This window comes from Ailuropoda melanoleuca, chromosome 4 (genome assembly GCF_002007445.2).
Source record: "Ailuropoda melanoleuca isolate Jingjing chromosome 4, ASM200744v2, whole genome shotgun sequence".
In the NCBI taxonomy this organism is placed as follows: Eukaryota; Metazoa; Chordata; class Mammalia; order Carnivora; family Ursidae; genus Ailuropoda; species Ailuropoda melanoleuca.
The window spans coordinates 67313836-67332764 of NC_048221.1; the positions used below are offsets into that span (position 1 = coordinate 67313836).

The following is an 18929-nucleotide window of genomic DNA, read 5'->3' on the forward strand; positions in this document are numbered from 1 at the left end:
GGAACTGGACCGTGGTGCCCATTCTGGACCCAGGCCCGGTGCCCCGTGGTGCCGGGAGCGAGCCTCGTCCCCCGTCCACCCCGCGCCGGCGGAACCCACGCGAACCACTGAGCTGCGCTGGACGCCGCCGTGCGGACCCAGTCACTGGCTACCTGTCTTCGCTCTTGTTTTTCTGCTTCTTCCCCATCGTGTGTCAGCGGCGCTCGTAGCCCCAGCCCCTCTATTCGGTCTCACACAGACCCACTGTCCCCCAGCCGACTTTGGTCTCTTTTCAGCTCGGTTCCCCTCGCACTGCCGCCTCTCGCACCCGGCTCTCCACAGACCCGCGCACTGGGACAGGGCACATATGGTGTGAGCTCTCAGTGCGCAAGCGCATCGCCCCGCCGCCTCGGCGTGGGGACGCAGGGCGCGGCTCATCGAGAGCTGCGCTTCTGGTAGAGCGTCTCCAGTTGACCCACCGCCTAGGCGGGAGCCCGAGCGCCCCCTTTCCTCAAGCGTCCGCCGCGCGCTGATAACAGCGGGGTCTCTTGGTTCTAGAACCCTGAGACAGACAATGATGCTGAAAATTCCCCTTGTCAGCTCCATCTCTGCGGGGAACGCAAACTTGGAGTTTTGGAGCCCGGTTCAGAAGTAAGTCTTGGGCTTTCCTTCCACCTCTGTATCTTTGTATTCTCAGCCGCACGCAGTTCAGTAAAGAAACACAATGAACCAGTGATAGGCACCTTAGGTAATAAATCTGGGACAAATAGGGACTCTCAGTAACGTCCATGAATTAAGAAGTCTGTTCAGTCCCTAAAAAATAATTATCATGAACAAAACAAGGACACACCCCTTAATTCCCCGAAATAGAAATTAATCTTTACATTCAAAGTGAGAGCAAGATCTAATAATTTGTGTTAGGGAAGTTCAAAGAGAACCAACCTACTGGAGTGGCAAAGATGTTTAATATCTGGATCTGGACGGTGATATTACGGGTGCTAGTATGTAAAAACTAACCATGCTATGTAAGTTATACCTCAACTTAAAAAAAAACAGTGTTCATTAAACACGATGGAAGCGAAGTTGGAGTGTCACTCCGGATCAAGACCATAGCTATCAAGTGTCTGATGTAACATTGTGTTTACTTAAGCTCAGAGCCTAAGGAAGTCCAACACGGCCAGGCCGAGCACTGATAAACTACAACCTCCAGCATACTTTGCTCCCTCCCCCGTGGGCCGTTTACCCAGAGCGAGGCTAAGAAATCGGAAATCTCCGGGTGGAGGATGGGAGCTGCGCACGCGCAGAAGCTCTCACCGTCCCCACGCCCTCCTCCCCACTTCCTCGGTCGTCGCAGGTTGTATCGCGTGAGGGCCGCAACCAAAAGGGCAGGCGGAAGTGACGGCCGGTTCGCAGCCACTGGCAGCTGCTGCGAGGGTGAAGCCAGAGTGGACTGCCTTTCTGGAGCAGTTAGTTCCTCACTTCTCAGGTGTCACCGAGAGTTCAGGTGAGGCAGAGGATGGTGTGAAAAAACCGGACCACCATCTCCCGGTGCTGATGGACACTTCACCACTCAACATCTGGCCAGGGCGGGGGAGGGGCGCGGCCCAGACGTCGGAGTCAGTGAGGCGGAGGCGGCTTTCGCGCATGCGCCCCGGGAGGTGTTGAAGCCGGGGCCACCAGAACTCCGCCTTGGTCTGTCCCTGTGGGGTCAGGGAATGGCGAGGATGCTTCTCGGAAGATGCCTTGGGTGCAGTTAAGGTTGTTTTGGCGGGTGCATGTAGGGGAGTCAAGGAAACGGTTAGCTAATTTGAGGACAAGCCCCTTCCCACTGTCCCCGGTGAACTGTAAAAAGGAAGAATCAGGTTTGTGATTTGAATGAAAAGTTATCGGGATCGCTACGCCGTCTCCTTTCCCCTTTGTGAATGCGGTGACTACCATCACCTGTCCCCAGAACGGCTCTTGTTATTCGCTTCTGTTCCCAATTATCCCAGAATTAAACTGAGTTCATCTCATAAAACTCCAGGGGTCAGCATCCACTATACCTCTAGTAAGAACAGGTTCTGACATGTAAGTCAGTGTCTCAGTAACCAATTTCCTGCCTCATCCGGCTCCAACCCTAAGGGAAACAGCCTAACTGACACTTTTCTTTGGAGATAGGAAGTGTGAAATTATTTTATAATATTTGAAATACAATTCTTTGAAAATGTATAGCATTTATAAGGAGCTTACAGTTTGGTTTTTTAAACTCAAATACTTTTGAAGCTTAAGGAAATTTGAACAGAAAGTAGGCACATGTTCATTCAAAATTAAATATTTGTTTAAGCACCTGCTGTGTTCCAAGCGCTGCTAGTTCTGGGGATACAAAGATGAAATCAGGTGTGCTTTTCAACTGCTTTTCCTGTGAAGAAAAAAGAATCGAAAGTGAAGTTTGCAAGATGACTACTTTTCAGTTCAGCAGTTGTAGAGGGTTTGTGTGGGCCAGGCTATATGTCAGTAACTGGGTCAGTGAGTCCAAAGTTTATTAAGATTTTTTTTAAGGTTCTTCAGTAGTATTTGCAACTGTGCCATAGTTAATTGAAATGCAACAGCTTCCTGCTTTCATAAGCAAATTATAAATTACATTTCTGTAGTAATAACCCAGGAGTACACATAAAATTTCCATCTGAGCTGTCAGAAAATACTACATCTTATAAAATGTGTAATTGGGATAGAGCTTCCTTTCCTATCTGAATTAGATTCTGTTTTTAAACTATGTTACATAAAGGACTGATGAGAAAATCAGTATTTTTAACATTTAGAGTGACACTGTTTTACATCAAAGTTAAGAACACTGTCCGTAGATCCATACCAGTATGAGTCTTTGTAACATCAGAGATTTTGTTAGTCATAGAGAACAGCAGTGAAAACTAAAGTTAAGGGAACACCAGGCACTGTTCTTTACAATTGTAATGCACTTTCTCAGGAGTTAAATGAAAATCATTTAGGTAGAGACCTTGAAAAATATATTTTTGGCTCAACGCTCTTCTGTATTGAAGCAAAGTTTGTTTTGTAGATGTATGTGTAAAACCTCACTACAGTTAAGCTTCAGTATTATTCAGTCATTTCTGCTTTATTTCTCTTGTGGTTTAAAAAAATACTGTTTTTTGTTGTTTTTTTTTTCTTTTTAAAAAAATTTTATTTATTTACCTTATCTCTACACCCCACTTGGTGCTCAAACTCATAATCCTGAGATCAAGATAAAAAAATACTGTTAATATATATCATTAGATAGAACTCCAACTACCCATTTCTCTCTTGGTCTTAAAGACTTGTCTTTGCTTTATTGTAATGAAACACAAACTAAATCAGAAGCACCTAAACTTTGCTCTAAGTAATCTTTGAGTGGTATGACTTTAACCTATTGAAAATTCAGTTTTAAAACATTTCGGTAAGGGGCGTCTGGGTGGCTCAGTTGGATTCTTGATTTCAGCTCAGGTCACGATCTCAGGGTTGTGAGATTTAGCCCCGCATCGGGCTCCTCACTGAGTGTGGAGCCTGCTTAAGATTCTCCCTCTCCCCCACTCTCTCTGCCTCCTTAAAAAAAAGTAAAACATTTAATTAAAAATTCCTAAATGTAATATGAAATGCTTACTTGTCAGCAGAACACTTTGTGGAGTACAAATTATATACGTGCTGGAATTTTTGTAAACAAGAGAGGAAACTTTACTTTTTTTCTTTTTCCCCGAACTTTGCAAACTTTCTCCCTAGCACCAAGGCTGAACTATACCATTTAGAAGAATGGAAGCTAATGCATCTGTTGACATGTTTTCAAAAGTCCTGGAAAATCAGTTGCTTCAAACTACCAAACTAGTAGAAGAACATTTGGATTCTGAAATTCAGAAACTGGATCAGATGGATGAGGATGAATTGGAACGCCTCAAAGAAAAGAGACTTGAGGCACTAAGGAAAGCTCAACAGCAGAAACAAGTAACCTCTCTGCCCTGCTTTCTGAAATTACGTTAACAGTATGCTCCTAACAACTTATATATACATGTGCTGAAGTAGTTATATTTCAGTCCTTATCTTTAGGGTGGTTTTTGTTTTTTGCTGCAGAGTACTCTCACTGTTAAAAATTTGCTGAGGAAAAAAATTAGTTTTAAAGACATATTAAAAATTAGCCTGCTCAGTATGTTAATCTACAGTCAAGTAAAAGAAATGTGCCCTAGATCATTTTTGAGCTCATATTTGTTGGTTGAGAATGGAGGGGACTAGGAAGAGCACTGGGAGTCAGTGGTTTCTCTTTTAGGTAAATGTAAAGCCGGTTATAATTTAGCTGTGATCAATGTAAGTGAGATGAGAGCTGTAAGGCAATTTACATTGAAGAAATTATTTCAGGCATTTCCAATGTAACAATTACATGGCTTATTTATTCAAAAGAATGTATGCTGGGTCACAGAGAAGGGTGGCCACAGCTCTGTCCTTGTTGGTCTCTTAGAGTGTGAAGTGTGGAACAGACTTGTAGACTCTGATCAAAACCAGTTGGGTTAAATTCTATAAATATAATTTTGTTTAAAAAGGTTTTCATTGCTTTTTGTCACATTGGAATAGGTTATTACCAATCTGGTTCCTCTTCACTTGGCTGTGAACAAAACGTGAGCTTTAACTTTTCTAAAGAAACAGGGAGTTTTGTCTGTGCTGCTGTAGCATCTCTTTGATAATGTTTTTACTCCCAGTGTTTATAAGAATCGCTACAAAAAAGAAAGAATCTTTGATAATGTGACTTTCTATTTTTATAGGTTGAGTTTTCTAAAATAGGGTGTGTGTGCATAAATATATTTATATATATACACGTATCTGGTTTTGAAGCCAGGAGACTTCATTATATTGCTAATAATTATCTAAGGTATGTATGATGAGATTCTGCTATGAACTCCTATTTCACAACCACAGTTAAGTAACGTTACTAATTGCTAATAGTTCAACTAAAAAAAGTTGTCATAACTGGGATGTTTTTATAGAAAGACTGAATCTAACTGATTTTCAGTAAGGAACATACATAATGGCTTAAATGAAACTGTCAGCAGTTAAAAAACAATAGTCTGAGTATTTATCATTAAAAACCTGAGTCCTGCAGCCTTTAAGGATTTTTTTAAATTAATTTTTTAATTAATTTAAATGAATTTGTCATAGAATAACTGAGAGCGTGTTATTTTAGAGCTTTCACTGCATTTTAATAGATTTTTTATTAAAATGTTTTTTAAAGAAGTAGACAAGATGCTTTAATGGTTTTTATTTATAGTCTTTTTAAAAGATTGGTATAGATTGCATAGTAATTTTGATTTGCTGATCTATGGGGGTATCAGGAAATCAGTATATGCAGTGACATAAGCACTTAATAGGCCCACACGAATCACCATTCCTCAGTCAACTGAGGTACCGTCTTCCTGTTATGGCAGCTAGTGACAGGACTTGGTAGTAAGCAGAAGGACAGGTGAGAAATAGGAAGAGCCCATCCAAAGGCTTGGGTGAGAGCCACTAAGTGAGAACTAGATGCTGCCCAGCTGCCAGGCCTTGGGGAGACTCAGCCTGCAGTGTGATCTTTGCCCATCCTGCTTGATTCCATTCAGCAGATACCCGGTGGAGCACGCACTCTGCAGAAACTGTGCTAAGAGCAACGGGGTGTGCTGAGTGTCTTGGGAGAGGCTCCATGTGTTGGTGGAGGTTCAGAGTAGGCTTGCCTCCCTCTTAGGAACTTGGAAAGGTTCAAGTCTTCCACCTGTTGTTTAAACATGAGAATTAATAATAAGAGCTTTTTAAAAAACAAATATTCTTTTTTAAAGGCAGTGTTATTGGTAAGTTAAGAAAAGTGGTGAAATGTTCCATGCCAGTAAGAAATTGTATTTGAGAGTTTAAATTGTGTATAGAAGCTTGACCAAAGAAATATCGCATAAAGAGAAAACACCAGGACCTCCTGTTGAGTGTCAGCTCAGCATAAGCCAATGTGAAATGGATACCTAAACTATTAATGCAGTCTGTGTTAGCTTAAGTCTAGAGGAAGAAAGGAGATGGCACTCCTGCCCGTTTCTCGGTGGACCGCTTCTGGGAGGCTGCATTCAGACATCTGCCACTTTTTAAAAGGACGAGGAGGAATTAGTCTCTGTTCAGAGGAGGATAATCAGAAAGTAGGAAATGTAGAGATCATTTCATTTGAGAAACAGCCAAAAGAAAATGAAGGGAGAGGTAGAGAAGAAAGGACATAAGTGAGATAGGCTATCTGAAGGGCTGCCATGTGAAAGACATTAGAACTTTTCTCACTAATCTTAGGTCCAAGCTGAGATCCACAGACCAAAGTTATGGATATATTGCAGTTCAGTGTAAGAAGACCTTTCAAAAAATTAGAGAGTATACATGCAACTGCTTTGTAAGCACCTGTGCCAGACACTATTGTAGATATTTTCATATTGATAGTCTTACTTTCACAACTTGGTGAGATAGTTGCTTTGTGATCTCCACTTTACAAATGAGGAAATGGAGACTCAGAAAGGTTATTAGAATTCTTAGCCTAATAACTGGTAGAACGATTATTCAAGCCCATGCCTTCTGCCTATAAGCCCAGTGCTCCTTTTTATTTAAACAAGCTGCCTGATAAAGGAGGCAAGCTTCCAGTTGAGATGATGAGCCTTTTCTGTAGCAGGAAGCTTGAGAAACTGAAAGGTCTGTCAGGCACGGTTGATAAGGGTTGATACATTGGATTGAGTAGTGGGATTAGATGACCTGTGGGATCGGTATTGTTTCTGGACATCATGTGATTTTTTTTCTTCCTAGGATACCACCCATTTGGGGGCCAGTATAGAAGCGGTTTCTGCCTCTCTGAGCAAACAGGGCTCTTGAGCTGCAGAGCTGCAGTCACCACCCCTACAAAGACCGAGTAACTTTATCTCAGGAGCATAATTTTTCAAAGTTTTGTGTTAACTTGGACCTAATGCTTCTGATTTTAGTAGTTTGAGAACAGAGAAATTAAATGGATATTTACATTTTAAGTCTTTTGAAGTCTAAATTTTTTTTTGAAGTTCTAAGAAAACGTGTGAAGTTACCAAGACAGATGATTGTCTTCAACACAGTTTGCGCTGACACTAGAGACCTAGGATAGTAAATCACTAAGAGGAATTGATGTCTCTACAAGATAAAATCAACTTCATTACAGAATATTATAGCGATTTAGACCCAAAATGTAAAGTGGTACTGAACGATATTTCAAGTGTATAATATTTCCCTTTTCTCCAAATTAGGAATGGCTTTCAAAAGGACATGGGGAATACAGAGAAATCCCTAGTGAGAGAGACTTTTTTCAAGAAGTCAAGGAGAGTAAAAAAGTGGTTTGCCATTTCTACAGAGACTCCACATTCAGGTAACTTTGTTTCCCTCAGTAACTTGTTGAAAATGATGAGATCTTTGAGTAGAGATACACTAACATAATAGGAAAATTAAAAATTAGAGGAACTACTTCTAAGTTTCTTTGTACTTCTGTAAAAGTCACCATTAAAGTTAAATAATTGTTATTTTGAACTAAAAAACCTGTTACATAAAAAAGTATAAATGAACGTTATTGAAAATCATGGTTATTTCCATAGAACTCGATATTTTCTGAATTATATTTTCACTAGTTAACTTTAAAAATATCTAAGAGGCGTACATGTAAATTTTTTTTTTGTCAACACAACAAGAATTATTTCTTTTTTTTGGTACTATTATGATATAGGCACAATGTTGGGTGTGGTGGGCCAACACCTTGAACACCAGCTTTGAATTCACTCACTCCTTCCCAGGCAGCAACTCATGAGGAGACAATGGTTGACCAAGCCTTTCACTAGAAGCATTGTTGGGAGTGCCAGGCTTGGCTGGAAGGAGAGGAAAGTGATTACTTTTGGACAGCCCAGATCTGCAAGCCTCTCTACAGAGTCAGGGTCCTTGTAAAATGAAAATACTCCTAGAAAAGGTTACATCTTAACTTAAGCCTTTCTTTTAACCCCCGAATTTGATTGGTTGCCAACTTTTAAAAATTGAGAGATACAATTTTTTTTTAAATCCAGATTTTAGATGTTTTAAAAAAATCAAATAACTTAATAGCAGACCTAGAATTCAGTAGGAAGGCAGTTTGCTAATAGTGAATAGCAGCCGCCTCCCTCAGACAGACACACACTCCAGTGTGGAGTCTCCATCATTCGCTGCTATCTCAGCCCTGCCCTCTTCTCCCATTTCCATAGCCTGCTCGGCCCTTGTCTTAAATGCACCACCCAGTAACTTGGTTATTAATTAACATCTTTCAGGGATTGATTGCCTGGGACTTACTGATTAAGGTAATAAAAATGAAAGAAAATATTGAAATGGTGAAATCTCCTGTAAGGGAAAATGTGGGAAGGGAGTAGGAAAGAAGGGTATCAGAGAAACCGTCTGTATAACCATGGTACTCAGCCCTTTACCATTGGCACACATTTCTCAAGTTGCCAGCCTCTGACATACATAATGAGGTGATATATTAATATCATATTAGACTCTACGGTTGATCTCATTTGATGTTTATTAGATGTTTTTGCCCGCTAGATTGTTTTGTGAAAGCAGAGTTTGCCTGTACCGTGGTTCACCATGCTCCCAACTTCCTACCCCTAGAGCAGCAATGGCTGATACATAGCAGGTGCTCAGTAAATATATTTGATGGTTGTATAAACAGTGCAACACCAGGAGTACTTACCTTCAAGCAAAAATGAAAAATCAAGAGGCACCTGGCTGGCTCAGCCAGTAAAACATCTGACTCTCGATCTCGGGGTCTTGAGTTCAGCCCCATGTTGGGTATAGAGATTGCTTAAAAAATAAAAAAAAAAGAAAAAAACAAATCATTAGAAAATTTTATAGGTAGATCTAGTAGATATCAGAGTTCTTGGTCATATTAGACTGGATACTTCATGTATAAAATCCTGGAACATTCACAGTGACCCTTTGAGGTAAGTAGGTAGGTATAATTCCCATGCTTCATGCTTGGAGACCAAGACTTGGAGAGATTAAATGACTCACCTAATGTCACTCATCTACTAAATGACAGAAGAGGATTCAAACTCAGGATTTAAGCCCTAAGCTGTTTTAACTACATCGTGACTGCTGCTTCTGGGCTTTTAAAAAAATGAATTAATAAATGGTACAATCATAGATTTACTTAAAATAGGTTCCATATAACTGCAGTAATAACCTACAAGTTTTCAAGAACATATTTCTCACATAATGGTTCATTTATCATTTGTTTTGAGCTTCATTCAGGAACCATTTATCAACTTGTTCTCTCCTTCCATTTTTCACTACAATCTCATTGCTGTACTACATCTGTGATACATGAAAAGATACCTTCAGTGGTAGAGTGATGAGGCATCAAGATTACCAGGAACTTGCTGGACCCAGTCCTAATTCAGGAATAACTATACCAAGAAGTGTGCAGAAAGCCTACAAGTAACAACTATGAAACATTTGGTATCTTCATCATCTAAAGCAGTAGTTATCAAACTTTATGGGGCATGAGAATCACCTGCATGTTTCCCAGCTCCACTCCCAGAGAATTTTGGTTCATCCTTATATTTTAAAAGCTGACTTTAATGAACACCTGTGATTAAGAACTGCTGCTCAAAAAGATGATCACAGTGGTCTGTTTCAGGAACACTGGAGGACTGACCAGTTTAAAATACATTTTAACTTTCAGAAAATGTCATTTCCATCTTTCTTTTCAATAGAAAGTGGCTTAATAAAAGTTACTATTGGTATTTTTCATTTCTTTAGAACCATATGACCATATTTGTGGCTCTTACCCTATACTTCTTAATGATAGTTGCACAGAAGAGTTCCTTCTTGGTGACACCATTCAGTCTTAATGACTTCCAAATATGGCACTGTGTGTACATTTCTAATTCTGAAAAGTCTCTTCTGAGTTCTATCCAGTCAGATTTGTCACCCTTCAAGCACTGTATGAGACACCAGGAAACATGTATAAGAGAAATGACAGTTTTTGGTTCTTACCATGAACATGACAACTTTGTGAACCACTTGTGACTGAAAGCATATATTTAGTATTTTGTTTTTTATAAGTATCATTAGGGTACATCTGACTTTCTAGGATACTGGATTATTTTTCTGCCTCTCATAATCCATTAACTAACCTATGAAATGAAATGAAGTCATCCAACACAAGCATGGGCTGGCTGCCAAATTACGAGACTCAAACAGAAAAACTATAAAATTGGATACACCTTTATGATACTTATTTTTAAAATGAAAAATCTGTTCTAGCTTTTTATTTTCTATGTGCTATTATTTACAGGTGTAAAATATTAGACCGACATTTGGTGCTATTGTCTAAGAAACATCTTGAGACCAAATTTCTGAAGCTGAATGTGGAAAAAGCACCTTTCCTTTGTGAGAGACTGCGTATCAAAGTCATTCCCACACTAGCACTGGTAAAAGATGGAAAAACACAAGATTACGTTGTTGGATTTACTGACCTAGGAAATACAGATGACTTTACCACAGAAACTTTAGAATGGAGGCTGGGTTGTTCCGATATTCTCAATTACAGGTAATTTTTAGCAAAACAATTGATTTTAATTCCAAATCCAGTTGATATTTTTAGAGAAGTTTTTTTATGTTAGCATTCATTTTATGGAGCTAAGTAAGATCTTCTGGCTGTGATGTAGAAAATATTTCACAAATGAAAAACATATTTCCTAAAGCATACATTATTAGCATGATCTTACAACAAAATCAGAGTTACAGATAAAATTGAGTCTTGTTGGAGTACACCTAACTATAGAAGTTTTCATCCTAACAGATCCTGTTGAACCTAATTTTCTGTTAGTCTGGAAACTCAAAATGACACTTCAGAATCGACTCTTCCTGATTCAAACCAGATTACTCAAGTTGATAATGACTTATTTGTAAACATCAGATTTTTTAATGTAGCTATTCCTGTCTTGTAGAATCTGATGAAAGGTATAATCTCATTTCTGTGATCAGCTTAAATTACTTATTGTGGAGACAGTCTCAATTTGAAAACAATCTAAAATCCAACTTCCATTTTTCATTCATCTCCTTGTCTACTTCACCAGTAGTTTATCTGGTTCCACCAATCAGAACCTATCATCTTGCCTTCTGTGCCTATTTTTGATTTGCAAAATTAACAGATAAAATTATGTGATCATTCTGTAGTCATAGTGCTTTTCAATAAGTAGAAAGTTCTCTTTTCCCTGTCCCTTTTCCTCTGAATCTCCCCTACATATGCCTAAATTATCCCTACATTGTAGAAATTGACTTTGGAGTTTTAGGTTTTTACTTTCTTAATAATAAATGAAATACTAATATTTATTAAATGTATTTTGAAATGATTTCAAACTTTAAACAAGTTGGAAACTAATACAAAGTATTCTCTTACATGTTTCACCCATATCTCTCAATTCTAAACATTTTACATTTGCTTTATCATTCTTTTTCTGAATACATACATTTTTTTTTCAAAACCATTGGAGATGTGTTGTCCCTTTACTCCCAAATATTTCCTTGGGTATTTTCCAACAGCGAGGACTTTTTCTTATGTAACCACAGTACAGCTATTAAGACGGGAAATGTTATATAATTTACAGACCTTATTCAAATTCTACCACTGTCCAAATAATGTTCTGCATACTAAAATGTTGCATGTAGTTACTATGTATTTTTAGTTTCCATTCATCTGTGACAGCTTGTCTTATTTTTCAATACGTAGACATTTTTGAAGAGTACAGGCTAGTTATTTTGTAGAGCATTCCTCAGTTTGGGTTTGTCTGATGTTTCAGGATTAGGTTTGGACTGTGCATTTTCTCACAGATACATGGTGGAAGTGATGTCGTATTCTCACTTCTCAGTGTAGCACAATAGGGTATATGGTGTTCTGTCTCATTTCTGGTGGTGATAACTGAGCACTGGTTAACAAGTTGTCTACCAAGCCAAATAGTGATTTAAGAAGAACTTTTCCATATCCCACATTAATTAACTTTTTCATTTATTTATATTAGAATGGGCAATGGCTTATCTTATCCAGTGGGCTATAGTTGGTTACTGATATTATTTATTTTGAAGCCCAAATTGCCCCAGATTTGGCCAGTGAGAGCCCCTCTCAAGCAGGCTTGTATGTCCTTTTCACATGTCCCCATAGTTCTTTAAGCACTTTCTTTCTGGTGCAGATGAGAGGTCTTAGAGGGACTCTCCCTAGAATTGACTATTTCTCCAAGGCACTGTGGTTCCTCTCAATGGCAAATGATATTTCAAAACCAGAATCTAGGTGCCAGGAATCTTCCTAGATATTTTTGAAAGAAGAAAATGTCTCAGTTATTTCTCAAGCATCACTGAAAGATTTCATATCAATTCCAGGTTAATGCTAATGAATTCCATGAGTTTTTTTGATGTTTGTCTAAACATTAAAAGATGTGAAACAGGATCATACCAGCCATAACAAGCTGTAAAAAAAAAATAGGTCATTTTCCTGTGTCATTCTTAGAATGAATAGGATCTAATCCAAGTTCAGCATATCCAGGAGAGGTAGAAAAACTTTCATTTCCTTTTATGCTTTCAGTCAAATTCTGTTGGTATATCTTGTGAAATGTCAGTAATTAGTGATAAGAAAATAAAACCTTGATCAAAAACATTTAGTGATAAAAAATAGGGCTTAAGACTCTTAACCATCAGTATGAATAATACACGTCTTCCTTGACACCAGCATTTTAAAGAAAACTTTATTCCATAGGTTAGGAAGAAAAGATATTTTTTTTTGCAGGTCAGCATACCAGCTGTACTAAATCATAAAGAATAAATGCTTTTCAAATTTGCTTTATTTTTAGTGGAAATTTAATGGAGCCACCATTTCAGAGCCAAAAGAAATTTGGAACAAACTTCACAAAGCTGGAAAAGAAAACTATCCGAGGGAAGAAATATGATTCAGACTCTGATGATGATTAGAAATTAATTATAATTCTTTGTAAATTGTCTTTTTATTTCTGCTTACTTCAGAATTAGATGTGTTTTCTAAATCCCGTTGGTTTTGATACATTGGTCACCTAATGGTCATGTTCTAGAGTTTTGTAGTTTCATCACATTGAAAGACATCTTCAGTATTTTCTGTGTGGCACTCGTGTTTAAGTTGAGGAAAACTTCTGATGTCTTAAATTATCCAGCAAGGGCCTGGATTCTCTATTTTTGAGATTGATTTTACCACAATATAATTCTTATGTCTTTATACCATTCACAGTTGTGTTTTTAATCTACTGGATTGGAAATAGGAATTCAGCAAACTATTCCAGGACTAATTCTTACACAGCATTATTTACTTTATACAACAGGTGAAACAACATTTACTGGTGTAATGGACTCACTTGTAAATGAATTATAAACAGTCTTTACTTCTGGAATATATTTAACTATTAAAGAACTGCCTATTTATTCTGTAGGCTGTGTGTTGATGAATCAACTGATGGCAGCAGAAAGCTTTTTCAGGTTTTGAGCATACTGCCTTATTTAAAGGGTTCTGATCGCTTGTATTTTAAGACATGCATTAAAAAAATAATCAGGAAGGGACACCTGGGTGGCTCAGTCCGTTATGTGTCTGACTCTTGATTTCGGCTCAGGTCATGATATCAGGGTCCTGGGATCAAGCCCTGCATCGGGCTCTGCACTCAGTGGGGAATCTGTTTAAGTTCCTCTCCCTCTGTGCCTCCTCCCCTCCCTCATGTTCTCTCTCAAAAGTAACTAATCAGGAAACACAATTGGAATGGAACGTGATCTGTAGACTCCTCAATGGAAACAACCGTAACTAGTAAATATATATGTATACTTTTTACTTAAAGTCTTGGGAACTGTCATAAAAGCATATGGCAAATAAAAACATTTATTACAGTAACGTTTATTCAAGAAAATACTAAAGCTTGGTAAGAATAGCAAGTCTCTTTCGTATTTGAGCCATGACTCCACACACTTTCTCCCCCCCAGCTCCCAATTTCAGCCCACAATTTCTCCCTAGGATGAGCAGACTGCTAGTATTTCTCATTCTACCCGCCCTCTCCCCTCAAGCTGTATGTCACAGAAGCTCTATTTCAGGTAACAGTAGCAAAGAGGTCTGGACCTTCCTTCCTCTACCCAGTCCCCACTTAGAGCACTGAAGATCTACCCCAGCAATGGCGGACCAAGAATACTGTTGCCTAATCACTATTGCCCCAGCTTATGAGTGGAGGTGCCATGCAAGGAAAGCAAACAAGACCAGGAGTTATCACCCACTGCTCTATTTATAGACCACAGGTATCGCTCCTAGAAAAACAGGCTACTCTCCCCATCCCCAACTCTGAAGCAGTAGCAAGCTGGAAAAACAGCTTCCATAGCATCCTCTAAGTTCAAGCTTAAGGGTGCTGCCATAAACAAAGGAAATTTGGAGTGGGAGTAGAGACAAGAGGAGACTGGTAGCTCCCTGATAGCAGTAAGCAAAAGGGGAAACTAGTGATAAGTCTAACAGAATGAAAGGCAGATAAGAGTAGTCCTAGTTCTAGAACAAGCCTCAAAGAGACTACAAGGGCCTGAATTTAATTGGATCAAACGGTGTGGTCATTTATTCCCCAGCACATCATCCAAAATAATAGGTCCACCAATAGTTAGTGGATGTTAATTACAGTGTGATAACAATAGAGGCAGACAAACTAGAACCTTTACAAAGAGACTGGGGAACGAAACCGTAAAAACCCTACTAAAAGTGTCCTTGGGGTTGGAGGGAGGAGTTAGGTGACTGCCACATTCTCAGGCTGTACCCTCTGCAGAGGAGCATCAGAGGCTGTACAGGGCAGGGTAAATGGATTTAAATAGTCCAGCTGAGTCACTAACAAGCCCTGGGAGGAGGGGAGGAGGAGTCTCCAGAGCTGCTGTATTACCTGAACTGTCCAGTTTTCAACAAAAAGTTGCAAGATCTATGGAGAAACTAAAGTGTATCCCAAAAGGGGATTTCAAAACAGTAAAAAGAAACTGCCTCTGAGTGGACCCAGATGTTTGGAAGCAGAAAAAACTGTCCAAGCAGCTATCATAATACACTTTTTAAAAAACTAAAAGAGACCATGCTGGAGGTAAAGGTATAATAATATTTCATCAAATAGAGAACACAGGAAGTATTTTAAAAGAACCAAATAATGCAGATGATAATAATCTGAAGAGCAGGAAAAAAAAGAATGAAAAATAGCTTCAGAGAAATATGAATCACCAACGTATATGTAATGGGCATGCCCAAACGAGTGGAGAAAGAAAACAAGCAGAAAAATTGAAGATTTCTTAATGCTTAATATCCCCAAACCTGGTGAAAAACAATCTGAGAAAATCAGTAAATTCTTACATAAAGTAGAATGGTCTACACCCACATACATGTCAGACTGAAAATACTGAAAGACAAAGATCTTGAAAACAAAAATCACTTACCATGTACAAGAAAACCCCATTAACAATTTATCAGAAACAGAGGAGACCTGAAGGCAGTGGCCTGATAACATGCAGAGTGCTTTACAGGAAAAAAGAACCGTCAACCAAGAATCTTCTAACAAAACTATCCAGAAATGAAGGCAAAATGAGGTCATTCTCAGATTTTAAGAATTAATTCCTAGGAAACCAATCTTACAAGAAATACTGAAGTTTTTTCAAGCTGAAAGGAAGTGAGACCACACAGTAATTCAAATCCTCATGAAAAAAAAAATGCTGATAAAGGTAATTATGTAGGAAATTATAAAAGACATTGTAATAGCCTATTCCTCAGCTGATTTAAAAAGCGATTTTATAAAACAATTTGTATATAATTGTGGTGTTATCTATAACATAGAAATGTGTGTTTGTGATACCATAAAGCAGGTGGTGTGGAAGCAAAGCTATATTTCAATAATGAATTCACAAGAAGAAATGAGGACGTTAAATGGTAAATAAAAGGTTAATACAAAAAACCATAAATAAGGAAGTGCTAGGAAGACACAGCTCCAGATCCAGTCTGGGGGGTGTCCGAGCCTCTGCCGCATGAGAGGAGTGGCCAGAACTGCTTGAATATCCACGTTTCATTTTTTTTTTTTTTAAGATTTTATTTATTTGACAGAGACAGCCAGCGAGAGGGAACACAAGCAGGGGGAGTGGGAGAGGAAGAAGCAGGCTGCCAGTGGAACAGGGAGCCCGATGCGGGGCTCAATCCCAGGACCCTGGGAATGTGACCTGAGCCGAAGGCAGACACTTAACGACTGAGCCACCCAGGTGCCCACGTTTCATTTTCTGTGCTTATCAGAAGTCTTAATCCGTCATGGATAATCAGTCATCAGAAGAAATTCAGCTGAGAGCCCACCAGGTTACTGATGAGTCTCTGGGAAGTACAAGGAGAATCCTGGTTTAGCCCTCGAGTCTCAGGATGCAGGAATCAAGACTATCCCTGTGCTGGGTGAACAAGAGGAACAACTAAACTGCATAGAAGAAAGACTGGACCAAATAAAGACACGAGAGAGGCAGAGAAGACTTTCATGGAACTCAACAGGTGCTGTGGCCTTTGCGTCTGCCTGTATAATAGGACACCTTTGAGTCTGGTAAGGCCTACAAGGCAACATGGGGAGATGGTGGAGACAACTCTTCTAGCAATGTAGTATCTAAGCAGCCAGGCCGAGTGACAAACAGTCAGCCTCAACAACCAATCACTGGAGCAGCTAGTGGTGGATACATTAAACGTGTAACTAACGATGTCAGAGAAGATGAGATGGAAGAGAACCTGTCTCCAGTGGGCAGTATCCTAGGACACCTAAAAAACAGGGCCCTGGACATGGGCAATGAGATCAAAGCTCAAAATTGACAGACCGGATCATAGAAAAAGCTGACACCAACGAAGATCATACTGATATTGCCAATGCCAGAGCAAAGAAACGCATTGACAGCCAAAGCTGCTCCTGTACTTCTCTATCATGTATTCACTTCTCTAGCTCCTCCTCCAAAGTCATTACCCTTTCAGAGTTTGACGTTTTGGTTCCATGCTCTTCTAAATCAGGAGATAATGTGCCAGAAGGGCCAGGAGAACAGATACCCTGTTTTTTTATGTTCTCTTTCCTTTGAGGGTACATTACTGCTCACCCTTCCTTCTAGTATTTTTTTTTTCTCGGTTCATAGTCTCAGGTTGGTTTTTGTACATCATATATAGTGTTATTTTTCATCCTCCTCATTTGCTTTAGCAGGTTCTTTTGCTTTCGAGATTTGGAAGCATTGCCAAACATAGCCATGAAGAAGGAAGCTGGAGGCAGGGGTAGCACAAGGAGGAGAGGCAAGAGACAAGAGGTTGTTACCTCAGTAAAACCTGCAGGCTGCAAAGCAAAAGTTGCATAGCCACAGTAAAGATCTAGTTGGGCTTAATTTAAGTTGAAGTTATTGCCAATTTAGACTAATACTTGGTTTCGGAGCTTTTATACACTATTTTTGTTATACATCACAACTTGGCAACCTCTGCTCCAAAAAAAATAGAATGACTTTCTCAGAGTGGGCTTAGTTTCTGAATGTTTGGTGACTTGTGTATGTACATAGAGATCCCGTTTCATATTGTGCCATACAGGAACACTTTGTATAAATGAATTACTTTTTATTTTCACATTATTAGTAGCATCATGGTCCCATTACATGCCTATTAACCACCTACATTTGTCATTAGTCTTAGAAGGAAAACATATGTAAATATGTATGTGTAACATGAGAATTTCTCTCTAAAGCAGGGCTTAAAATTCTTTGGGAAAGTTTGACAAAGCATATTACGTGATTTCAGATTTACCTCAATGTCAAGAATCATGTTTAGATAGGATACAAGAAACCTGTTTTGATCTCAGGTAGAAAAATTGTTAGATTGCTTTGAGTTTTTTGTAGCTTTAGACTTTAAAAAAGCTAGAATTTATTCTGTTTAACAAAGTGGCTTGGAAAATTATGCCTTTGGTTTAATTATTGATGATTGTACTATCATTCAATTAGCCTTGTGGATTGAATTATGTCCAGAATCATGTTTATTTAGATCCTGAACAATGTTACAAAAATTTGATTGGTATTTGTCACCATTATTTAAGAACTAGTGTCTGCACAGTTCAAAGCTATTAATGTGGCTTGGTTTAACCAATAACCACTGTTTGGTCTTTACAATTAAATTTTATAACTAAAAAAACTATAAATATATACTTGTTCTTTCAACTATTTTAAAACACAAAATTATGAAAATTATTTATTACAACAATGTATTAATACATTTTTAACATATAGATATGCAACACGTATAACAAAAAAAAGCTTTATAGGAGTTACATTTCTATATTTCACTGAAATTAAGTTACTATAAAGCTAAAGTAGATTCTGACAAGATATATACTTGTAAAAGCCTAGAGTAACCCCTGAGAAAAAAATACAAAAAATGATTAATAAAAGGAATCAAAATATTACACTAGAAAATATTCAGTTGGGGGGCACCCGGGTGGCTTAGTCAGTTAAGCATCCGACTCTTGATCTCAGCTCAGGTCTTGATTTCAGGGTCATGAATTCAAGCCCTGTGTTGGGCTCCACTCTGGGTGTGGGGCCTACATAAAAAATTAAAAAAAAAAAAAACTCAATTGAAAAAGAAATCAGAAAAAGAACAAAGGAAAAAAGGTGTATGACACATATAGAAAACAAAAAGCAAAATACATAAATCCATATAAATGTGAGTGGATTAAATATTGTTAGACTGGATTATAAAAACAAGATCCAACTATATGCTGTCCACAGGAAACATACTTTGGATTCAAAATACAATGAAAATATAATTGCAAACAACAACCATCAGAGAGCTGAAGTGGCTAAACAAAGATTTGAAAATAAAAACTTCCTACAGAAAGAGGCTTATTTTGTAGTGATACAAG

General features: G+C 38.5%; 2 protein-coding genes and 1 pseudogene across 3 annotated transcripts in view; 2 read left to right on the top strand and 1 right to left on the bottom strand.

Annotated features, from left to right (window-relative positions):
* The window catches only part of EIF5B (eukaryotic translation initiation factor 5B), an 87434-nt gene extending 87077 nt beyond the window's left edge, over positions 1–357 (bottom strand). The window contains exon 1 of the mRNA XM_002919955.4: positions 153–357. Coding sequence (XP_002920001.1) covers positions 153–187 — 35 coding nt within the window. The 5' untranslated portion in view covers positions 188–357. The remainder of the gene's footprint in view (positions 1–152) is intronic.
* Positions 358–1324: 967 nt separating this feature from the next.
* On the top strand, positions 1325–13596 carry TXNDC9 (thioredoxin domain containing 9). Of its 2 annotated transcripts, none has more exons than XM_002919956.4 (5): positions 1325–1483; positions 3727–3945; positions 7248–7366; positions 10316–10570; positions 12864–13596. In XM_002919956.4, the coding sequence occupies exons 2-5, from the start codon at positions 3757–3759 to the stop codon at positions 12979–12981; spliced, it is 681 nt and encodes a 226-aa protein (XP_002920002.1). In that variant the 5' UTR covers positions 1325–1483; positions 3727–3756; the 3' UTR covers positions 12982–13596. The 2 variants fall into 2 exon arrangements, with proteins under 2 accessions (XP_002920002.1, XP_034514890.1); XM_034658999.1 differs by lacking the exon at positions 1325–1483 and adding an exon at positions 1500–1841.
* A 470-nt stretch (positions 13597–14066) lies between these two features.
* LOC100483600 lies at positions 14067–18423 on the top strand (annotated as a pseudogene).
* Positions 18424–18929: the final 506 nt, after the last annotated feature.

Excerpts from the sequence above, each read along its gene's own strand:
- TXNDC9 (XM_002919956.4), top strand. The coding sequence starts at position 3,757 with ATGGAAGCTAATGCATCTGTTGACATGTTTTCAAAAGTCCTGGAAAAT. Across the intron at positions 3,946-7,247 it reads AAGCTCAACAGCAGAAACAA|GAATGGCTTTCAAAAGGACA; the intron begins GTAACCTCTCTG and ends TCTCCAAATTAG. Across the intron at positions 7,367-10,315 it reads TACAGAGACTCCACATTCAG|GTGTAAAATATTAGACCGAC; the intron begins GTAACTTTGTTT and ends TATTATTTACAG.